At 40.8% G+C, this 19160-nt stretch overlaps 1 protein-coding gene across 6 annotated transcripts in view; it reads right to left on the bottom strand.

Moving 5' to 3' along the window:
- KLF7 (KLF transcription factor 7) overlaps positions 1-19160 on the bottom strand; it is a 112389-nt gene that overhangs the window by 42116 nt on the left and 51113 nt on the right. For 3 of the 6 annotated variants that reach the window (XM_056348985.1, XM_056348983.1, XM_056348984.1), the window contains one exon: positions 4559-12753. In XM_056348985.1, the coding sequence (XP_056204960.1) occupies positions 12716-12753 (38 nt within the window). In that variant the 3' untranslated portion in view covers positions 4559-12715. Of the gene's footprint in view, positions 1-3507; positions 3607-4558; positions 12754-19160 lie in introns of those variants that run through there. The other 3 variants (XR_008823496.1, XR_008823494.1, XR_008823495.1) reach the window with 3 other exon arrangements.

The following is a 19160-nucleotide window of genomic DNA, read 5'->3' as shown; positions in this document are numbered from 1 at the left end:
AAGGGTGACAGAACCACTGCACGGAAAAAGGGTGCCATCGCTTCCACATGCCGGGAAAATACCCACCTGACAGAAGAACATTTCACCCTACACTTCCCTTCAACCTTAATGCTCCTGCTGTTACTGCCACAATTTCCAGTTGCTGAGGCACTGAGCAAGCCTAGTGCTCGCCATCAATACCCAAAGGTGCGCGAGGGGACAGGCCGGCTGCTGCTAGGACACCTGAGGGGAGAGCGGCGCCATTTTGAGGTGCCTCTCCTCAGCGCCTCCACACCGCAGGGGCCAGAGAGGCCCCGCCTCAGGCCCTGCCTCTCAAAATGGCGGCCGTCTGCCTCCTGGGGGTAGGGGGTATCGCTGAGCCCCTCTCCCCTGATCCAGGCTGTGCTGTAGCCCGGGGGAACACCTAACTAACCTTTTAGGAATGGGGTCTCTGAGCGAGGGAGGACTACACTGGACAAGCACATACATTCCTTGGGTGTCACACCACTGACTCACCAGTACATAAGTTATATTCTCTGAGGTGCATGGCGACCCAGCCACAATTTTATTTCTCAGGTCTCTAAACAGTGATCACTTTAGCTGCCTGTAACTCATCCTTAGCAATGAAGAAAACTGGGTTTATCATTAAATAATAATTTAATCATTAAATATCAATTAATCAGTTAAACGTAAAGGGGTGGTTATAGTCTTGGGCTAAGGAGGGAAACTGTCATCTGGCAGCATGAAAACCTGAAAAAGGAGAGAGATGAGGAGGTTCAGAGTGACCCGAGAGGTTTTAGGGAAATGTTTATAAGATAAACATCAGAAAAGAAAAAGCATAGAAACAGATTTATTAATGATGGTTACTTGGGATTTCAGGGTGTTTCTGGCAATGCTTTGGAGCTACTCACGTGATTTCACATGGAGATAAAAGATCTGTAGCTGAGACCTTCCATTTGGTGCCAGAGCTCATGAAGTGCATTTAGATTATAGCCTGGCAGCTCTTGCTGTTTCCCAGAGCATTAGGCGTTGCTCTGATCCTGAGGGCTGTGCCCTCCTTCCTCTTCCAAATTAGCTTCCTTGTAGCAGCTCCTCCTGCCACCATCAGCTAGCCACAGTATTTTAGGGTCACAGGAAAGAGATCGAAAGAAGCATACACTTCAGGGACCAAAACATTCATCTCAGAAGGCCAGGGTTCTCATCACTGACTTTTAGGAACTTGTATTTATTTTGCGGTTTTCTGTTGAAAGGGTAAAAAGGCTTTTGTTGAAGGGCAGGAAATTTCCTATTTCTCGAAGAACCTTCCTGAATATCCCCAAATACTTTTAAAATGGTATCACTCAACCATACTTCTGTCTACTTACAGGATTGGTTCTGGTCCTAGTTTTGCTAACACCAGATAGACTGGATCCTGAGGGGAAAAGTGCCTTCCGATTACCTCAGTAAAATCAAAATATCAGATAGGAGCCTTGGATCAGAAGGTGTTTGCCTGGATTGGAAGTTTCATTTCTAGTCCCCACACTCCATATTATTTGAGGCACTCAAGTTGAATTTGAGGTAACCCTTCCAGCTGTTTGGGATGCTTTTGTTCAGTCTGCACCCCCAAAAAGTCCACCAGAAATCCAGCAGATAGAGGTAAATTTGACTGAATTTGGAAGAGTGTCCTGAGGAATTTTAAACTCAAGACTAACTAGGTATAGCACAACTTCATCTTGCTCAGTTTTATTGCCTCTCCATCACTGAACATTAACCAACCAGAATATAAGCAGACAATGAATCTGAAACCATGCTGCAGGGGAACATGAGGAAGGATCTCTGAAAACAGCATGTGCCTGTTATGGTTTCAGACAGAAGATCTCCAGAAAACTGAAGTCAATGGATAAGCCACGGACAAGAAGGCCCCTAGAAGCCATAGTTCTGATAACCCTTGTCAGCTGTCAGCACTTGTCAGCTGATGAGGTACACAAGCTCTCCATCAGCAGAGATGGCTTACAACTGGGCTTCTGGAAAGACTTCCAGCCAGGTGGTCAGAAACTGTTAATGAAAAACTATTTACTTCTTATCAAAACTGAGTGACATATTTCAAACTTAATTAAACTCAGAAGTATTACAGATATTTGTAAAAAGCTTTAAAATAGCATAATTCTGGTGGCAAACCCTCACTTTCATTCACTTTTAATTCTGCTCTCATTATTTACTCTCACTAGGAAAAGGTGAGGTAAAGCAAAAATAATTTAAAAAGGGGTGTGTGTGGAGAAAAACTTACATTTCTAAGTTTCATGGGAAGGCTTTTTCTCAGCTGAAGTAGCTTGGAAAAGAAGATACTTGAGGAAACTAATGCCTATGGCAACCTCATGTGCTAGAGTAAGCTGCCCACCAGATAGCACGTGCTGCAGTCATGCCTAGACAGTGCTCGCTCAGCCTCCTACAGCCTCAGAAGGGGGTGAGGACTCTTCAGCCCTTCTCTGCTTCAGCTGAGATGCATTTGAAGGAGAGGAACTGTGTCTGAAAAGTCACACAAAGTTTGGACACAATGAGTTTGCATCAGATGAGCTCCACAGGATGGTCTTACGCGTAGTCTAACCCTAGAAATGAATACATTTTTCTTTCCTTAGAGAACTCTGCACCCTGACAGTGGGAGTTGCTCAAGGTGCGTGACCATGTGCTACCTGAACAATTTCAGACAGAAGTTCTTTCACAGTATCTCTTTTCTCTGGCCTCCAGGCTGGGGAAGTGTCTGACAGCTATTCCTGCAGATTAATAACCTACTTGCTTCTAAGACAAAGTGTATTATAGTAATGTATTGTATTTTCTGGAAGTTCCTGGAAAACAAACTGGTTATATGTTTACTTGTAAATGATAATCCTCCCTCCAATTCATGCCAGTTGAATACAGGCCAAAGAAGTTGCCCCAAAGTTTCCTTCAAAACGGGGTTGTTCCAGAACTCTCTGGAAGTCCCTCTCACAGGTGGAGAGCAGAGGACTAATTTATGCTAGAAGTATCTTTACCTAGACATATAGACATGTAACTGTCAAAAAGCTCAAGGCAGGCAAGATGCTAAAAGCTTCCAGAGGTTTTCAAGGAAGAGAGAAGGTGAAGGAACCTGGACCTTGTCTTTACAAGAAAAACAGCTATAAATTCTATTTTCAGAAAGAATTCTGTGTCATACATAACTTCATTCATACCTACTTCATACAAGTACTTCAATCTACAAGAGAAACCATTTTTTTTTTCAGCCTGTATTTTCATGGTAGGATGCCAAAAACTCTGTAACAACTGGCTGCCTCACACTCTGTAAGACACCAAGGTATCATGGCCACACTGAAGCAGCAAGAGCACTGTGTGGTTTTGACTTTCTGGAACACAAGCCCAACATTTTGACCTGTACTGAGCCCTTTTCCTGTGCTCAAGAGCATTCATTAGCATACATCCAAACAATGCAAATTATGTCCATCACTAAACATCTGGTACAACCTGAGTGACCAGAGCAGGCTTGGACATCACTGGAACTTTCGTCTTCCAACTTACCATGTGGCTTTCCAGAAATGCTTGATGTCACCTCAGCTCCTTTTGCATTCAACTCATCCCCTGGAGTGAGTCACATCTGGGTATGTGTCTCTTCATTAGCTACAGAGGGAGTATAAATCAGCACGTTAGAATGGTCATCTGGCTTCTAGACGCAGATGTCAGGAGGGAAACCCTACCCTCTGTCTGTCTGACATAAACAGTCCTAGCAGGTTTCCCAACAGGGAAAGTGAGGCATATTGTCCCAGAAATAAAACCTAGCAAGCTGGCATCAGACGAGCCCTACAGGACATTCATATGCAATGCCCATTGAGGTTGCTGCAGTGCGTGAACACAAGACAGCAAAAACGTAAAGGGATACTAGCTTGACTTGAAGAAGTAATTTCATTTTATGCCGTGACACTGCAAAGTGATTGTGCTCATAATTACTGGTTTTACTGCCTAAATACTTTTTAGTACTTGAGCATCCAGGTGGATTCAACTGTGCTTGCAACTCTGCAGACATTAAAGAGGGAGACTAAATGACTGAGACCAGGGAAAGAGAACAATACTGCACTCTTGATACATGGACTAGAGCATAGCACTAGTGCTCAGGAGCCTCAAAGTCTAGTCCTGTTTTGACCACTGACCAACAAAATGTATCGAAAATGCAATACAAGTGTTCTCTGTGTCTTTTACAAAAATAATAGTGGCTGAAATCTTCAACCAGTGTAAACTGTCAAATACCAGAAGTCACTGACACCAACAGAAGCAGTATTACAAGCCAAGTCTGGTCAGCGTTTAAGAATAAGAACTTCCTTCCTGAGCATCTTTTCCAAAAGTAACATGTGATATGGCATGAATATAAGTGACACTTCAACTGTTATAAAATACATTAAAGAAAAAGAAATCATTTAAATCCAAAAATATGATTCTGATAAGCTAAAGCATACTTAGAAGTTACATATTTTGTGTCAGTAACCGTTTACAGAACCATAGCCTTAACTGATACTCAAAAGCCATTTCACTCTTCACAGTTTTTATAAAGAAATAATATACAAGGCACACTAAACACTGTTGGGCCAAACACATTCTACTGTTTATTACACATATTACATTCTTAAATAAAAATGCGTCACATAACATTTTTGCATAGATATCTTACAATATACCAATTTAAAAAAGAATTATGAAACAGACCAGTAACAAAAATAAATTTTTTCTTCATTAATAATTTTGTAACATTAACATACCACCATCATATAATACAAATAATATTTTTAAATCTTAAGACTTTTTGTACAGCAAAAAAACTGACAAAGTAATATATTTATATATATATATATATAAAAAGCTTAAAAAAAATAAAATGTCAAAAAAAGGCAGAACTGAGGGCTACAAGATTGGGTACTTCCGTGATATATTAGAAATACCAGAGTAGGCCTGAGAGAACGTGACCGAGGGCATCTCCAAAATGCACTTGTCAGACACATCTGGTAAAAGAAAAATTATAGTGCAAAATGAAAGTCCTTCAAGCAATGTTGTTTGTTTTGTTTTTGTTTTTTTTTTTTTAAATAGGAGCATTCATACTTTTTGTTGTTGTTGTTGCTAAAAAAAAATATCCCCCAAACAAAAAACTAATGTGTAGTAGAGAGCAAGAAAGGTTTCAAAGGACAAGAAAGAAAACAGGCCACTTTGCAAAGCAAGAAAAAAAATCTCAGACTGCATTATTATTTTTTCAACTAGATGAGTAGACATGCTAAACTAAGGCCTTGTTTCTAAGAGAAAAGTTGTCATGGTTTATATGCAGTGATTTCAAAATTAGGTACTTACGTTGGTGCAAGAACCTTCCTGTAGAGGTATCTTAATTGCTTGAAGCATTTCCTACACTTCAGCTTAACTGCACAGGATGCTAATGCAAACTCAGTCCAGGCAATCAAGTTAATAGGTGCAGCTACAAAGTGATTGCAACTAGATTGGTATTTTAATACAGGGCAACTTCCCTGGTAGAGACATGGCCTTGGTAACAAAGTAGTGTTTAAACCAGTGTTTTGATCTACTTCCAGAATCTGACAGGCCTGGGGTTTAAAATACAGAGCGGTGGGTAAAATGTATGTTGCAAAATATAAAGATCAGCCCTTCAGCCATCAGGCCTTCCAGGGACTGCGTGCTAGCTTTTCATTTCCCCGAAAGCCCAACAATAAAGGCTAAAACTGTCACCTTTCTGTCCATTTTAGCTCGCTTTTAGTGTGTACGTGCTAAGCCCTCACACGCACAACCCTTCCCACTTCCCCTCCCAATCCCCACATTTGCAGCCTACTCATTCACGGTACACAGCAACATGTATTTTCCAGCAATGTTGAAAGTTCTTCTACAGAAGCTGACATGATTCCTAAAATGCAATGGCAACAGCAAGTGCCCTCCCTAAATCAAAGCAATAGGCACGGTTGGCTACTACAAACTGTAAGTCAGTAGCTCAGTTTCCTCTTCTGTGTAGGTATATACAGTATACTGTTGTACATCCACACCCACACAGAGACAGGGTGGAGAAAATGTTTCCTGGCAGTATACAGAAGTTAGGACCAAAGCACTTAAAAAAAATCATCAAAGCTTTCATTTTGAAAATCGTGAAGAGTTCCAACTTCAATTATTACACCAAAAATGCCATTAACAAGCATTAAGGAAAATTATAAAATCCTGTTTGAAAAATGATGCCTGCATTTGAAAATTTTCAGGTAGGGAAACCCATTCTTGAGGTGATAAAGCCAGCCTATCCCCCCGTCTCCACATTTTTATGTATATAATTTATATATACAACTCTATCATTATATATATAACTTATATAGCACAAGTATGTCTTGGACTTCTTCCTCTATGGGAGGAGGAAAGTCTCAGCTTTACAAGACACATCTTAGTACATGGTAGGCTGGATTCTACAGTTCTACAATGCTAAATCTTGCCACTGAAGCCAGCGCAGAGCTGTGGAGGAGAAAGACTGCCGTAGTCCACCCTAAACTATCAATAAAAAGAGACTCAAATGTGACAAAAGTAAGAAGAATATCCAACCTTGATCTGGAAAGGATCATTCAGGAAGGCGTAGATTTAATGCTAATGAAAGACAGGCAAGATTTGTCAATGAGTAGTTGTACTATCTTGGGAGGAAATAATTTTCATTTTTCAAGACAGAGTTAAATAGAGTTATTGTCAAGCATTGTTTTTTGTTCTTTGCAAAATGTGGGGATCTTTGCAAGTGCAATTCAATCTGAAATCAGCAAAAAGTACTTTAAAAGATTGTTGGGTTAGAGGCGTCACCCAGGATATGAAAGCTTAAAAACAGTCTTACTAGATGGAATGATAGGATGTGCCAAGTCCTGAATGAAATCAAGAATAAAAGCCCTTGATCCACTGGGTGCTGGCCTAGTAACATGAAATTATTTACAAATCTTTCCTCTTTTTAATTTTTTAGATTTATAGGTTTTGACATACATTAAGGGAACAGGCAGAGAAAAGGAAACACTTAAGCAAATTGGATTTTCATCAGTTTTGTCAAAAGCACCAATTATGACCTCTTTTGTACACAGATAAACAAACTATGTTAAAGAGGAGGAGCAACCTTTGTATTAGAGACAGCTAAAAAGCCCAAATTGTCTAGGGCCAGGTAAAAATGAGCGAGAAAGCCTGACTCTGTAGATATCAGAAAGGTCAGAGGTAAGATACACTCAGTCACTGCAACTATCATATTGATCAACTCCCATTTGAGCCATACACCCTTAGTGATTAGTTGTCTTTTTACTCCTGAAGTTAAAACAGTTCCAAAAGCAAGGACCTGGGGGCTCCTCTTGCATTCAGGTTCTTCTTCCCCATTTGTGTTTGGTCAGTGCTTTCCAAGTATTAAGTGAAAGTGTGCTAACCTAAAAAAACAGTAAACCCAATTCCAAAAGTCTGAGGAAACTAAGAATGAATGAAAAAACCCAATAATTTTATTTTCACCTTTATAGAAATATATGTTAGCTTAGGTTTCAGGTCCTGGAAACCATTTTTGAGACATCATATGGGTCTTCCAGGCTAGCAAACTTGTTTCCATAGTATCTGGTTGGTCCCTGCAGCTGCAGCGTATCTCATGATTTGATATTGCTTCAGGCTGGTTTGCTAAGGGTTTGGGTTTGTTTTTTTTAAGATTTCCTCCTAAGTGTTCTTCATGAAGAAGCCTTATAAAGTTTAATAAGGATGAAACTCTCAGAGTTTGAGAGAAACCTTACAGACCTGTCCTACAGTCTGTTCCACCAGCACAAGCCTGGGAAGAACTATTTAAAGTACACATTTAATCAGTGAGAGCTCTGAAATGAATCATAGAAACACAGAAAAATTAATGTTGGAAGGTACCTCTGGAGGGCACCTAATTTAACCCTCTGTCTAAAAAACAGTTTAGTTAGATCAGACTGCTCAGGGCCTCGTCCAAGCCATTGAAAGAATCTAGGATTTCAGTCCATCCCTTCTCTTCTTCACTTGCCATTTTATCCAGGTAATATAATTTTCTAGACTGAGTACTGGGTATTGAAAAAGAACAACTCTAAGATAATGAAAAATACTCTGGACTCTGGAATGCCCTTTTCTGTTAGACCAATCTTTATGAAATACATGTCATATTTTAGGTTGCTCTAAGGGGGAAAACAAACAGAACAAAGACACACCGAAGTGTTGTTTTGGTCTAAAAAGTAACTAAAATAACAGCATCATGTGTCTTTGTAATTGATACTGTACAACTAAAATGATACATTTTTTTAGTTGAAGGTAAACCAGCAATGATTAAGTTGGTAAAACAGAATTTTGCATGCCAGGCCTCAAGACGGCAGTAGAGAAAGCACATTTCTATAACCATGTTTTTATACACAGACACAAGAAATCTGATTAGAAAAATCTTTATACTGGTACTTCCTAAATGATTTTTCGTAAGTTAGTTTTCAAAATAGAATCTTGTCATACAGTATAGCTCGTCTTAACTGGATAATGGAAAAATCCAGAATAAATGAATTATATCAACATTGTAACATATGAAGCACATCTTGATCTGGAATATTCTGTCTGGTTTTGATCTCCCCGTTATAAGAAAATTACTGACATATTGGAGCAAGTCTAAAAGACAGCCACCATGGAGACCAGGTTCTGGAACACGTGATGGATGAAGAGAGGCTGAGAGACATGGTCCAATCTTAGGAAGAAGAGAGTAAGGGTAGATCTTATTGCTGTCTACAAATACCTAACAGAGGGTGTAGAGAAGAAGCTAGACTCTTGGAGGTGCACAGTGGAAGAGGCAATGAAAACAAGCTGGAACACAGAAAATTCCTACATGACACATGGATTTTTTTTAATTATTTTTTTTAAACCATAAGAGTGGTGAAATATTGGACCAGCTTGCACAGACAGGTTGTTGAATTTCCATTCTTGGGGATATTTAAAACACAGCTGGATATGGCCCTGAGCAACCAGCTCTAGCTGGAGATCGGCCAAGATGGCCTCTGGAGGCCCCTTCTCACCTGCATGATTCTATGATTGACTGCTCTGCTCCAAAATATTATTCAGCTCTTCACAAAAACTCACATTTGCTTTAGTTGCTTCTTCTGTGTACAGTATTTGTGAGATTTTTGTCTCAATTTGTTCTCATCCTACAGTTCCATGGCCTTGGAAATCACAATCTGACTTTCTTATAAAGGCTTCTCTTTTGCAAATAGGCATAAAACAAGCATGAAGGAAACAAAGTTAAGCTTCTCCTTTCTACAGCTGGATAACCCAATCCTCAGCTTGCTTCCAAGAAGCCTTACAGAGAGGTTTAGCCTTTCCTCATTAGTCTGTTTCTACTCATAGTTTACAAATAGAGGACAACTGTACAACTTTAGGAAGGAGACACAGGGCCCAAAAAGGTTCCAGCTGTAACAGATTACACAAGTTTGAAGGGCACAGCTTAAAAATCTGCAAAGAAACAAAACTTACTGTAAAAAACGAATCCTGGAATGTGTCACTAATTATGTCTTTCCAACTCCTACAAATACCAGCTGTGGTTCAAAATGTTAGTAATGACTAAGACACTTGTATATAAGCACCCAAAAACCGAAGTCCAGAGATTGACTAAGGACACCATGTACACAGTTGAAAAATATCTCTGTTTACAAACAGAAGAGATGGTCCCAAACATCAAAATTTGGCTTCAGAGTTCAAAACCTGCCACAGAGGGAGCCTGAGAAATCTCAAATCTGGTTAAGTCTCTTATTCCTCTTTTCTCTAATTTTTTTAGGCTATTTGGATCCATGACTTAGAGGTAGGCCTGCCTCTAGAACAAAATAATCAGACATTTCAGCATGTTTTTTTTCCATGGGGCCCTTGTCCTACCATATTTAAATAAGATGTCAACAAGACCATACATAAATGACAACTGGAAGTAAATAAACAATCTTGCTTGATTTTTTCCATTTTCAATAGAGTCTGGTACTTAAACTGTCACTTAATAATTAAGGTTTTTAGACTAGTAATAGCATGTCTAAAGGCAGTTGTGTTCAGAGGTCAAAGGAGGATATTTATGCAGGTTCACAGCCAATGAGTATCATAGTGGTGGGTTTGAGAGCACACACTGTAGGACACGACAGTAATGGAAGTCTAGGATTCTCTTATCCTTTTGTTAATCTAATGCACTGACTGGATGCTCTACAGTTTCACACAGCTGAGGTTTCAGTTCCCATTAGACATCTGGCAGGATGCTCTATATATTCCAACACAAATTGGATTCTAGGGCCCTCAGTCCCAGTGGAACAACTGGGTGGAATGGCCATAAAAAGTATGCAAATACAGAACTAGAGAAATACGAGATTGTCAGCAAGCAGTGCTCCGCAATTTTTAAATGTATACATATATATATAAGCATATATATATACACATATAGAGTATAGTTAGTTTTAAATCTTTGGAATAAACTCAATTTCCGTTCTCTCTCTCTTTCTCTCTGTCTTTCTTTCACTCTCTCTCTTGCTCTCTCTCATGCTTTTATTATGAATGTTACATCATTGTCCCTAAAAGATGGTTAGATTTTGGTCCATATTTCATGCCATATGGGCCAGACATCGTATTTCCCCCCTGTCCCCAAAGTGTTCAGTCGACAGTCACAGTGTTTTGTGAAAACTGTGAGGAAATTCAGCATCTTTTGAGTAAATTCAATCTCTCACTGGAACCAAAGGTTGTAAAATGCTGAGAATTCAAGTGCCAAGGATCCCGGTGACGGCTCTTAAACATCTATCGAGTTTCTTGTTTTCTCTTTTCCCCCAAGAGTACAGTTTTACCTCCCAATACACAAATTAAGGGAAATATTTAACAGTCAATGAGTCAAAACAGTCAAAGAAGGGCAGTTGGCTAATACAGTATAAAAGAGCAGCAACCATTTGTGGACCACGTGCTGTTTTGTTTCATTTCTAGACACATCTTGTAGGGATGGTCCCAGAATATACAAAATATACAACCTAATGACCACCTGCCTGCTTGCATAGGCCATTTTTATGGTCCTAAATGCAGTCTTTGGAGTCAGGGCCAGTGCCAAATAGTTTCAAATGCAAGTTACGGTAAGATAGATGTTTTTGTTTTTCTTTTGTAATGAAGACTTTAATCCACTTTGAGCCAACAAAATCAAATTATCAATAGGATTGACAAGGTGAGCATGAGACCTCCACTTCTTGATGGTTCACAGAGTAGGCCAAAATGGACCTCTAGGTTAATAATACTTTAGACAATCATTTGGAAAAGCCTCACTGCTGTATGTAAATTCCAACCCTTCCTTCACCGTTCACACTGTTACATTTTTTCATTTAGGAGTGGGCTACAGCATCAACTTGATGAATGGAAAAGGAGGACTTTAAAAGGCTAACGCTGAGTGAAGCCACTGTACTTGGAAGAGGTTCTCGATTTCCCACTCAAGACACTGGAGTAGGATTTTTGGCTTGGGTTTTTTTTTGTAAGATGCTCAACAAACATTAGCTTTAAATTAAAGTCTGCAGGTGCTCTTTACGCAAACAAAAGTCTAATATTTTAAATTGGTTAATAGAAGAACAGCAAGAAAAAGCAACAAAATTCATCACTAAGTCACTGTGGGTTGTGGCTAACATGCTCACATGATGTGGAAGGAATCCTGTAGTCATGCCTGTGTGGCCAGTCCCAGACCGATATCCAGGTGAAGACAAGGAGTTCTGAAGATCACTTGTTCGTGAAGAAAAGAGAAAAAATGTTTAAGCTTCCAAATAAGCTTTTAAAGTTTTTTGTTCAGCAAATAAACAAGAAGTCCTAGCTATGGCAGTAAGGTGAGGCCTACAGAGATATTAGGTGCTGTTTCTCAGGGGTTTATCCCTTGGCCACTTAGCCATCATGGCAGCAGCTTCCAGAGTCCCTAGTGCATACATTGTGCAATAGCCAAAATAAAAATTAAAATAAAAACAACCAACAAAAATATAGTCCTCCGTGAAGTCTACATAAACTCAGGCCAGAACGAGGATATTTGTGTCACAAGTGTCACTCCACAGTCTACTGCCATTAAGGCCACTGGTATTGACTTAAAAGGATCTCAATAGCTCAGTTCTAGGAAGAAGAACCAAAACCAAGACAGGTCAAACTGTCTGTGAGAAGTCTGACGCACTGAACATTAGGAATTCTCAGACAAAGAACAAACGAACCAAGAGGTTAATTTTGGCTACCAAACTGGGATTTGGTTTTCTAGGTCATTGTTTTCCCCTCATCTATTTAAAAAGAAAGTTAGTGCTACAAATATGCAACTTCAAGACGACATATTCTCCTATTGAGTTGCACTGAGAAGCAAGTTAAATAAGCCCCTCCTACTGCCGTCCACCTGCAGGGAAGCCTCCTCTGTTTTCTCTGATTTCCATTGGCAGAAACAGGAGACAAATCCAAGAGAGACGAAGTACTGTAAGCAATTGTTCCTTCTCATTGACTTCACCTCTATACCACTTCCTCGCCTGCATCTTCTCCCATCCAGCTGGGGCAAGGCATGAAGAACCAATGTACGTATTGAAGTATAATTGGGTGCATGACAGTGTGAGCCTGTGGTCTCTGTACAGAGGATTACATGTGATCAAGTTCTTTCTCCTGCAAGGTAGCACATTGTAACTTGAGTTCCACTTTCATCTCACAACACTTAGCTCAGATGACATCCATACCAAACTGATTGATATTTAGATGTGTCTCTTCATGTGGAGGGCGAGGTGATCAGACCTGGAAAAACACCTGCAAAATAAAGGAAGTGGGAAATCAAATAAATACAGGATTTGGGAAAACAAGGTTCCTGCTCCTTCCTCCTTATGTACAGGAGGAAATATATATCCAAGTTTAGAGACATCTCTTGTATTAAGCATGGTTTGCCACCAAACCCTGTGTGATTGACCTCTGTGACCACAGACGGCCAATATCCTGGCTCTTTGGCAGCTAAATAGGCTACTCTTCTTTCTCTGTTCCCCTCCCTCTCTCTGCTTTCACTGCATCAAACATCAGGGAAGAGCGCTCATGTATGCACCTGCAGTATAAAATCAAGTATTTTGTGTAAGCGTGTGTGTGCATGTAAAAAAATGAAATAAAACAAGTCAGTTTTGCTCAAGTACTCAGCAACGCCAGTTTAAAAAAACACCACCTTTCTCAAATGCCCAGAACCTGCAACAAGCACAGAGGTATGATGCCAGTTTTGAGAGCTGAATTCTCATTTCCAGCTCCAAACTGGAAGGAAAACTTTTAGAATTACATTTGTCTCGTTTTAGTTTTGCATGTTTACCATCCGCAATGAAAAAGTATATTGGAAAAAAAGATGTCATTTTTGCTTATGTCAGATGCACTTTAGTGTAATTACAGTCCAATATGCTATTGAAATACAAAAATGAAAAACAATGCAACTTCATTGAGCCAAATACTTACTGCTCTTAAAAGTCTCTGTTGTCTTCTGTAAAACTCCCTAGATAAGGGGGGCCAACAGCATCTTGGCTCGTATCGGAAACAGCATGGCCAGCAGGGCCAGGGCAGTGACTGTTCCCCTGTACCTGGCACTGGTGAGGCTGCACCTCGAATGCCGTGTTCAGTTTTGGGCCCCTCACCACAAGAGGGATGTAGGGGTGCTGAGCGTGTCCAGAGAAGGGCAATGGAGCTGGGGAAGGGTCTGGAGGGCAAGTGTTATGAGGAGCAGCTGAGGGAACTGGGACTGTTCAGTCTGGAGAAGAGAAGACTCAGGGGGACCTCCATGCTCTCCACAGCTACCTGACAGGAGGCTGTAGGCAGGTGGGGTCAGTCTCTTCTCCCAAGTAACATGCAATGGGACAAGGGGAAACAGCCTCAAGTTGCACCAGGGCAGGCTTAAATTGGATATTAGGAAAAATTTCTTCACTGAAAGGGTTGTCAGTCATTGTAAAAGGCTGCCCAGGGAAGTGGTTGAGTTACTGTCCCTGGAGGTATTTAAAGATGTGGAGAAGTGGTGCTTAGGGACATGGTTTAGTGGTGGACTTGGCAGTGTTAAGTTTACAGTTGGACTCTATGATCTTGAAACTCTTTTCCAACCTAAATGATTCTATGATTCTATGAAAGCTGGTTCAGAATTTGGAGATGACAATCCATCAGCCCACACATCTTTCCCTTTCTCTCTGCTGGGAATCTGGGTGGTAATATGTGGATGTTCATGAATGCTATCTCCCTGAAGGATGTTGAGAGAAGATGAGGTATTATCCCTATTTTGTAAGAGCGAAAACTGAGAGACAGAGAAGGCAAAGAAATTGTAAATGACACAACAAATGTGGTAAAACCAGAAAAAAAATATGCCAGGAATTAAGCTTTCAACTTCTGTTCTTTATCCACAAAGCCATTTTTCTCCATCTCATAAGGAAACTTAATGTTTTGATATTCTGAGCATGTAGATGGATGCTGATGAGATGGACTTAGAGTGGCAACCCTAGAGAACTAGTTGAGTTTAAGGGCTGGTCTAAACATGAAGTTAATTGAGAATAAGGTAGGGCATGAATTTGAAATGAAGTATCTATTCTTGATTAACTCCCTCTCTAAAGGCTTATGACTGCCTTCTTCTGAAATGACTTAATCCACTTGGGAAGTGGGTTAAGATAATCAGAATAAACCAGACTTACTCCAGGAGAAGAGCAACACCACCAAGAGTCAGTCAGGAATTACTATTCTAGAACAGCTGCCTTGTAGTAGCCGTGCTGCAGGGCGCTCACAGCAGCACTCACAGCAGCCCAAATTCAGGCACTTCACACCAAGATATTGTCAGAGTGATCAGGGGAGTAAGTTCTCAGGAGAACGAGTGCCTTCCTTCCCTGTCATTCAATATATACCCCATTTTATCAAGACTGCCAATAAGCAAGAATATTTTTTCAACTTCATACCCATTAGAAATGGGATTGAAAGCACCAACCCATTTCACATCCACTATCACAGTGTCATTAAACATACGTGTGGCACCAGAGAGCAAACCGCAGGACAAGTGGGCAGTGGTTCTGGCTGCCTACCCCAAAGCCCTAAAACGGAGCCTGACTGTCAGAGCGGCAGGACTCAGACACTCTTAGAAATTAAACTTCTACTAGATACTTCAACTTGAGCACTATAATATGGGAGGTTTCCAAGTTCCCTGCAAATCTTGGCTTGCCTTCTTTCCACCCTAAGCCACAAGACACTGGCTTGTTTATTTTCACTAACAGCAAAAAAATCTATTATAAATATCACACAAAACCCACATATCTGTGGCTTTTGAATAAAATGCTTTTGTAGGCTTCGAGGGCATCAGGAAAAGATACTTCCAAAACTGAGTTGTCTGGAATGTCTTTTCACTGCCCCACAGATTTAGAATATAAAAGAGCCACCGATACTGGTCTGAAGAATATCCAAATGGCTTATTGTGAGAATCTGGATAGCTCATACATGGGAACTGAATGTATTTCCAAAAAAGCAGTAGCTGAGTATTTCATATTTTTCAGAAAGAAGGTAAAAGAACAAATTAAACTACTACTCAGCAAAAAAAAGCCAAAACTCAAAGATAAAAAAAAAGAACACTCAGTCTAAAGGCAAATACCCAGAGGATAAACACCCTAAGCAGAGAAAGGCTAAGAAAGAGAAGCACTATAAAAATGAAGAGATTTTAAATAGTTAGGGGATCTTTTCTGTCCTGCTGGCATTATTCCCCATCACGGGCAATCTACCTGCATCTACACACAGAGATCAGTGATCAAGAGGTACATTTTTAAGACAAAGGAAACTCATAAAAAGGCAAGTTTTGCAAGAAAAGGTAGACAGTCATCTTCTGTGGATAGGCATAGCTGTGCTCAATCAGCTGTCCTCTACTGATTTGTAGCAGCTTACAAGGGGGGTCAATACCTTCAGAGTGGCAAAAATTCAAAAGAAAGACTTGAAAATAGGATGGATGCTGCATTCCTCCAAGCTCCTACATGAAGCACAGTGAGACAGACAAGAATCTGACAATGGGCACTTGGCTTTCAACACAGCAGGCTCAGCACAGCTAGAATTTTCTAGCCCTAGGGTGCCAAAATACACCCTTGGACCAACATCTCTCTCCTCAGTCTAAACTGAGAAAGCAGCATGCTCGGGCTACAAGGGCTGCCAAAACAAAACAACAGCTTGAGTGGCTGCCAAAAAGACATGCACCAGCTGGCACTTCAGTCTAGGACTAGTCATAAGACCACCACCCAAGCATGGCTTTTCCTCTCCAATTGTCTCTAGTATAGATGCAACCCAGGAAAAAGTATGCTGAGTCACAGCACAGCAAGATCTGTTAAAAACATTGATTCAATACATTGTTTCACACCAGAAACCACTGTATTAGCTTCTAGTGTATTTTTCAGCCCTGGAATATTTTTATAGCTAATAAAATGATACCGTATTTGCTAGTTTACAGCTAATAAAATGGGACAATACTAATTCTCCACATTCTGCTGACCAGTTTGGTTAGTTCTATCTTTTGGTAAGGCTGGTGGATGTGGACATTTATTTTCAATAGTAAAACAGTCCCTACAAAATTTTGCAGCTAAATCCCACTGTCAAAAAAAGCTATTGATTAGTGGACACGTTTTTTTTTTCCCTTGTACAACTACAGGCAGCAGTGGAGGAGGCTTCACAGGATAAACTGTCAGGGGAAATTCCTTTCTTCCCAAATTAAGAAATAGCAGCTTGCTGGTCTCCAGTCCTGCCTGTGAGACAAGACCTTGCTCCACACTGCTGGCTCTACACCTCTTCCAGTTCCAGATCAGCTCTGAATATTGTACATGGGCCCATCTCAATCTTCCCCATCGTCCCACCCCGAGTCCAGCTCTTCTTAGAAAGGACAGTTTATGCTTGAAAAGATACCCTAATTCTGAAAGTCATACAGTGTTGCGTGATACATAAATTTCTTGCTCCCAAACACGATGCCTTCTTTTCTCTTTTTGCTCTATCTCCTTAGCAACAAGGTATTGCTTGGCACTCAAGCCTCTGCAGGAGTAAGAGGGAAGGCAACTACAATGAGAAGAGAAACTATTGCTCAGCCATCTTTCTTACCAGCTGTGGGTTCTCCACTGTGGGATGTGTTCATTCCAGCTAAATATGCTGTTAGCTTGCTTTCAAAAAGGAAACCACGTGTGCATGTACATGCACACACACACACACAGAGGAATATATACCCCAACAGTCTGGCACTATGCTGCTGTCTCCTAAACACATTTATGCAGAACAAGCAACTACCTGTCATCCTCTACCCCTCGGAGTGCTGAGGGCTTGCACTGTGTGAGGAACATAACCCTAGTCTGTGTTAGAGCAAAATTCTGGGGAATGCTAATAACCAGCACATCCCTGGTGTCTTGAAGGCACTAGGGACTTGTACACTGCGTTCCACACCACTTTAGCTGATTCTGCTTTCTCCCCTGCTGCCACCAAACCACACACCATTTGCAGTACATATGGTGCTTCTCAAACCAGTGGTAGTTTGCCAGCTATAACTAACAATGTGATCTGTGGGCTGCACGGTGTTGGGATAGGGCTGGGACAGCAGGAGAGTATCACATCTTATCTCTGTTGTTTTAAAATTGACCTGTACACAGAGGATATGAATAACCTTTTGATGTCAGCCAGAAGGTCAGAGACACAAACGCATCTGAAAACAGCCTAGGAAGAGAATTGCAGCCAGACTGTGCACACAAGATTCCCCTTCTTTGCTACGTGAATCACCACTTTCATGCTCTGATTGCCAAGTTATAGCCTCTGAACAACAGGCACATGTTTTGTGCTGTGTCAGTGTTGTTAAGAGCTCCAAAAGGCTCCTTAAAGTTTAGCAAGCCAGGATGTCTAAGGGAGTGACCACAGCTCCTGTCAATAATGGTGGGTGCAATAAAGGGTAGCAGTTCAATTAGGGAGAAACTATTCTCCAGCTGGGAACCTTGGCTCAGGAAGGGGTGTCTTTAACATTGAAAGTCTGCCTAAATAGTTAAGGACAGATTTAGGCACATGTTTCAGTGCTTGCTTGAGGTGATACCTGCAATAGGTGGTAGTAGAGAGATTTGTGAATGAGAAAAGAAGGAACAATAGTGATATGGCAGAATGGGCCAAAAGAACAGGCAGTATCACTCTACCAGCTTGCAACAACTGACTAGGAAAGTAAAGACAAATCTGTCTCCTACCACCACAGACAGATGGTATGTGCATGGAGTTCAACACTGCACAATCTCCAGCACTTTTAACTTACTAATAAATATGTTTTCTTCATCTACAGATTCAGCTGAGGAGCAGAAAATGCATTAGATGACTGCAGGAACATATCTCTTGACTGCAGTGACTGAGTTGGCTGTCAAAGAAAAAAAAAAAAACTAGGTAGGAAGGGATAGTATGTAGAGGGAGAAGAATGAATACTTAAAGGGCTGAAAGAGACTGGGGAGCTGAAAATGCTCTTTCTTTAGATCTCTGCTAAAAATATTGTCTGTCCTGACACAGAAACCTGGAGCTGTGTAGGGGTGGTGGGCAGGTGGTGGGCAGGGGGGCCAGGATGCTCTTCAGAGGAAAGAAGAGGAAAAGCAATGCCTTACATTTACAGAGGACGTAACTGTTCTCCTTCACAGAGATGCTGATACACAAGCAGAACTCCAGAGGCCCCTACTTGGTTTATCCTGCCCCTCATTCTGAGCAAACAAAAGATAATCCAGGGATAAAACAAAAGATAATCCAAAAGGAAGTCCTCCATGGGGGAAGGGGGATGGGAAGAGGGGAGACAAGGGCAGAAAAGCACTTAAGGAGATGAAGCTCTTGGAAAGGCAGGATGTGAAAATGATCAAATTTCCTTCCCATAAAAGGATGGGGTCCCTTGTTTATGTCCCACACATCCTCTCTCCACGCATGTTCTCTGCTGGTCTGGTGTACCCAGAGGCTTCCTAGAGCCTTTATTGTATTACAAAACATTTCCTTATCAGAGCAGAGAACCTTAGTGCTGCATTAAAAAGATGGGTAATTTTCTTAAGCCTCTTTAAAAAATATATATAAATAGGATTAGCTGGATAACATGTTCAGATGCAAGCACATTATTTGATTACTCAATAGTGGATCGAGGTTTCACCCAGGGCACTGCCAATCTCCAACTGGAAGGGTGTGAGGGGGAGAAGTGCTCATTGTTC

This window comes from Falco biarmicus, chromosome 8 (genome assembly GCF_023638135.1).
Source record: "Falco biarmicus isolate bFalBia1 chromosome 8, bFalBia1.pri, whole genome shotgun sequence".
NCBI classification, from domain to species: domain Eukaryota; kingdom Metazoa; phylum Chordata; class Aves; order Falconiformes; family Falconidae; genus Falco; species Falco biarmicus.
The sequence above is the reverse complement of the archived record's forward strand: the minus strand, read 5'-3'. Positions and strand labels throughout refer to the sequence as shown.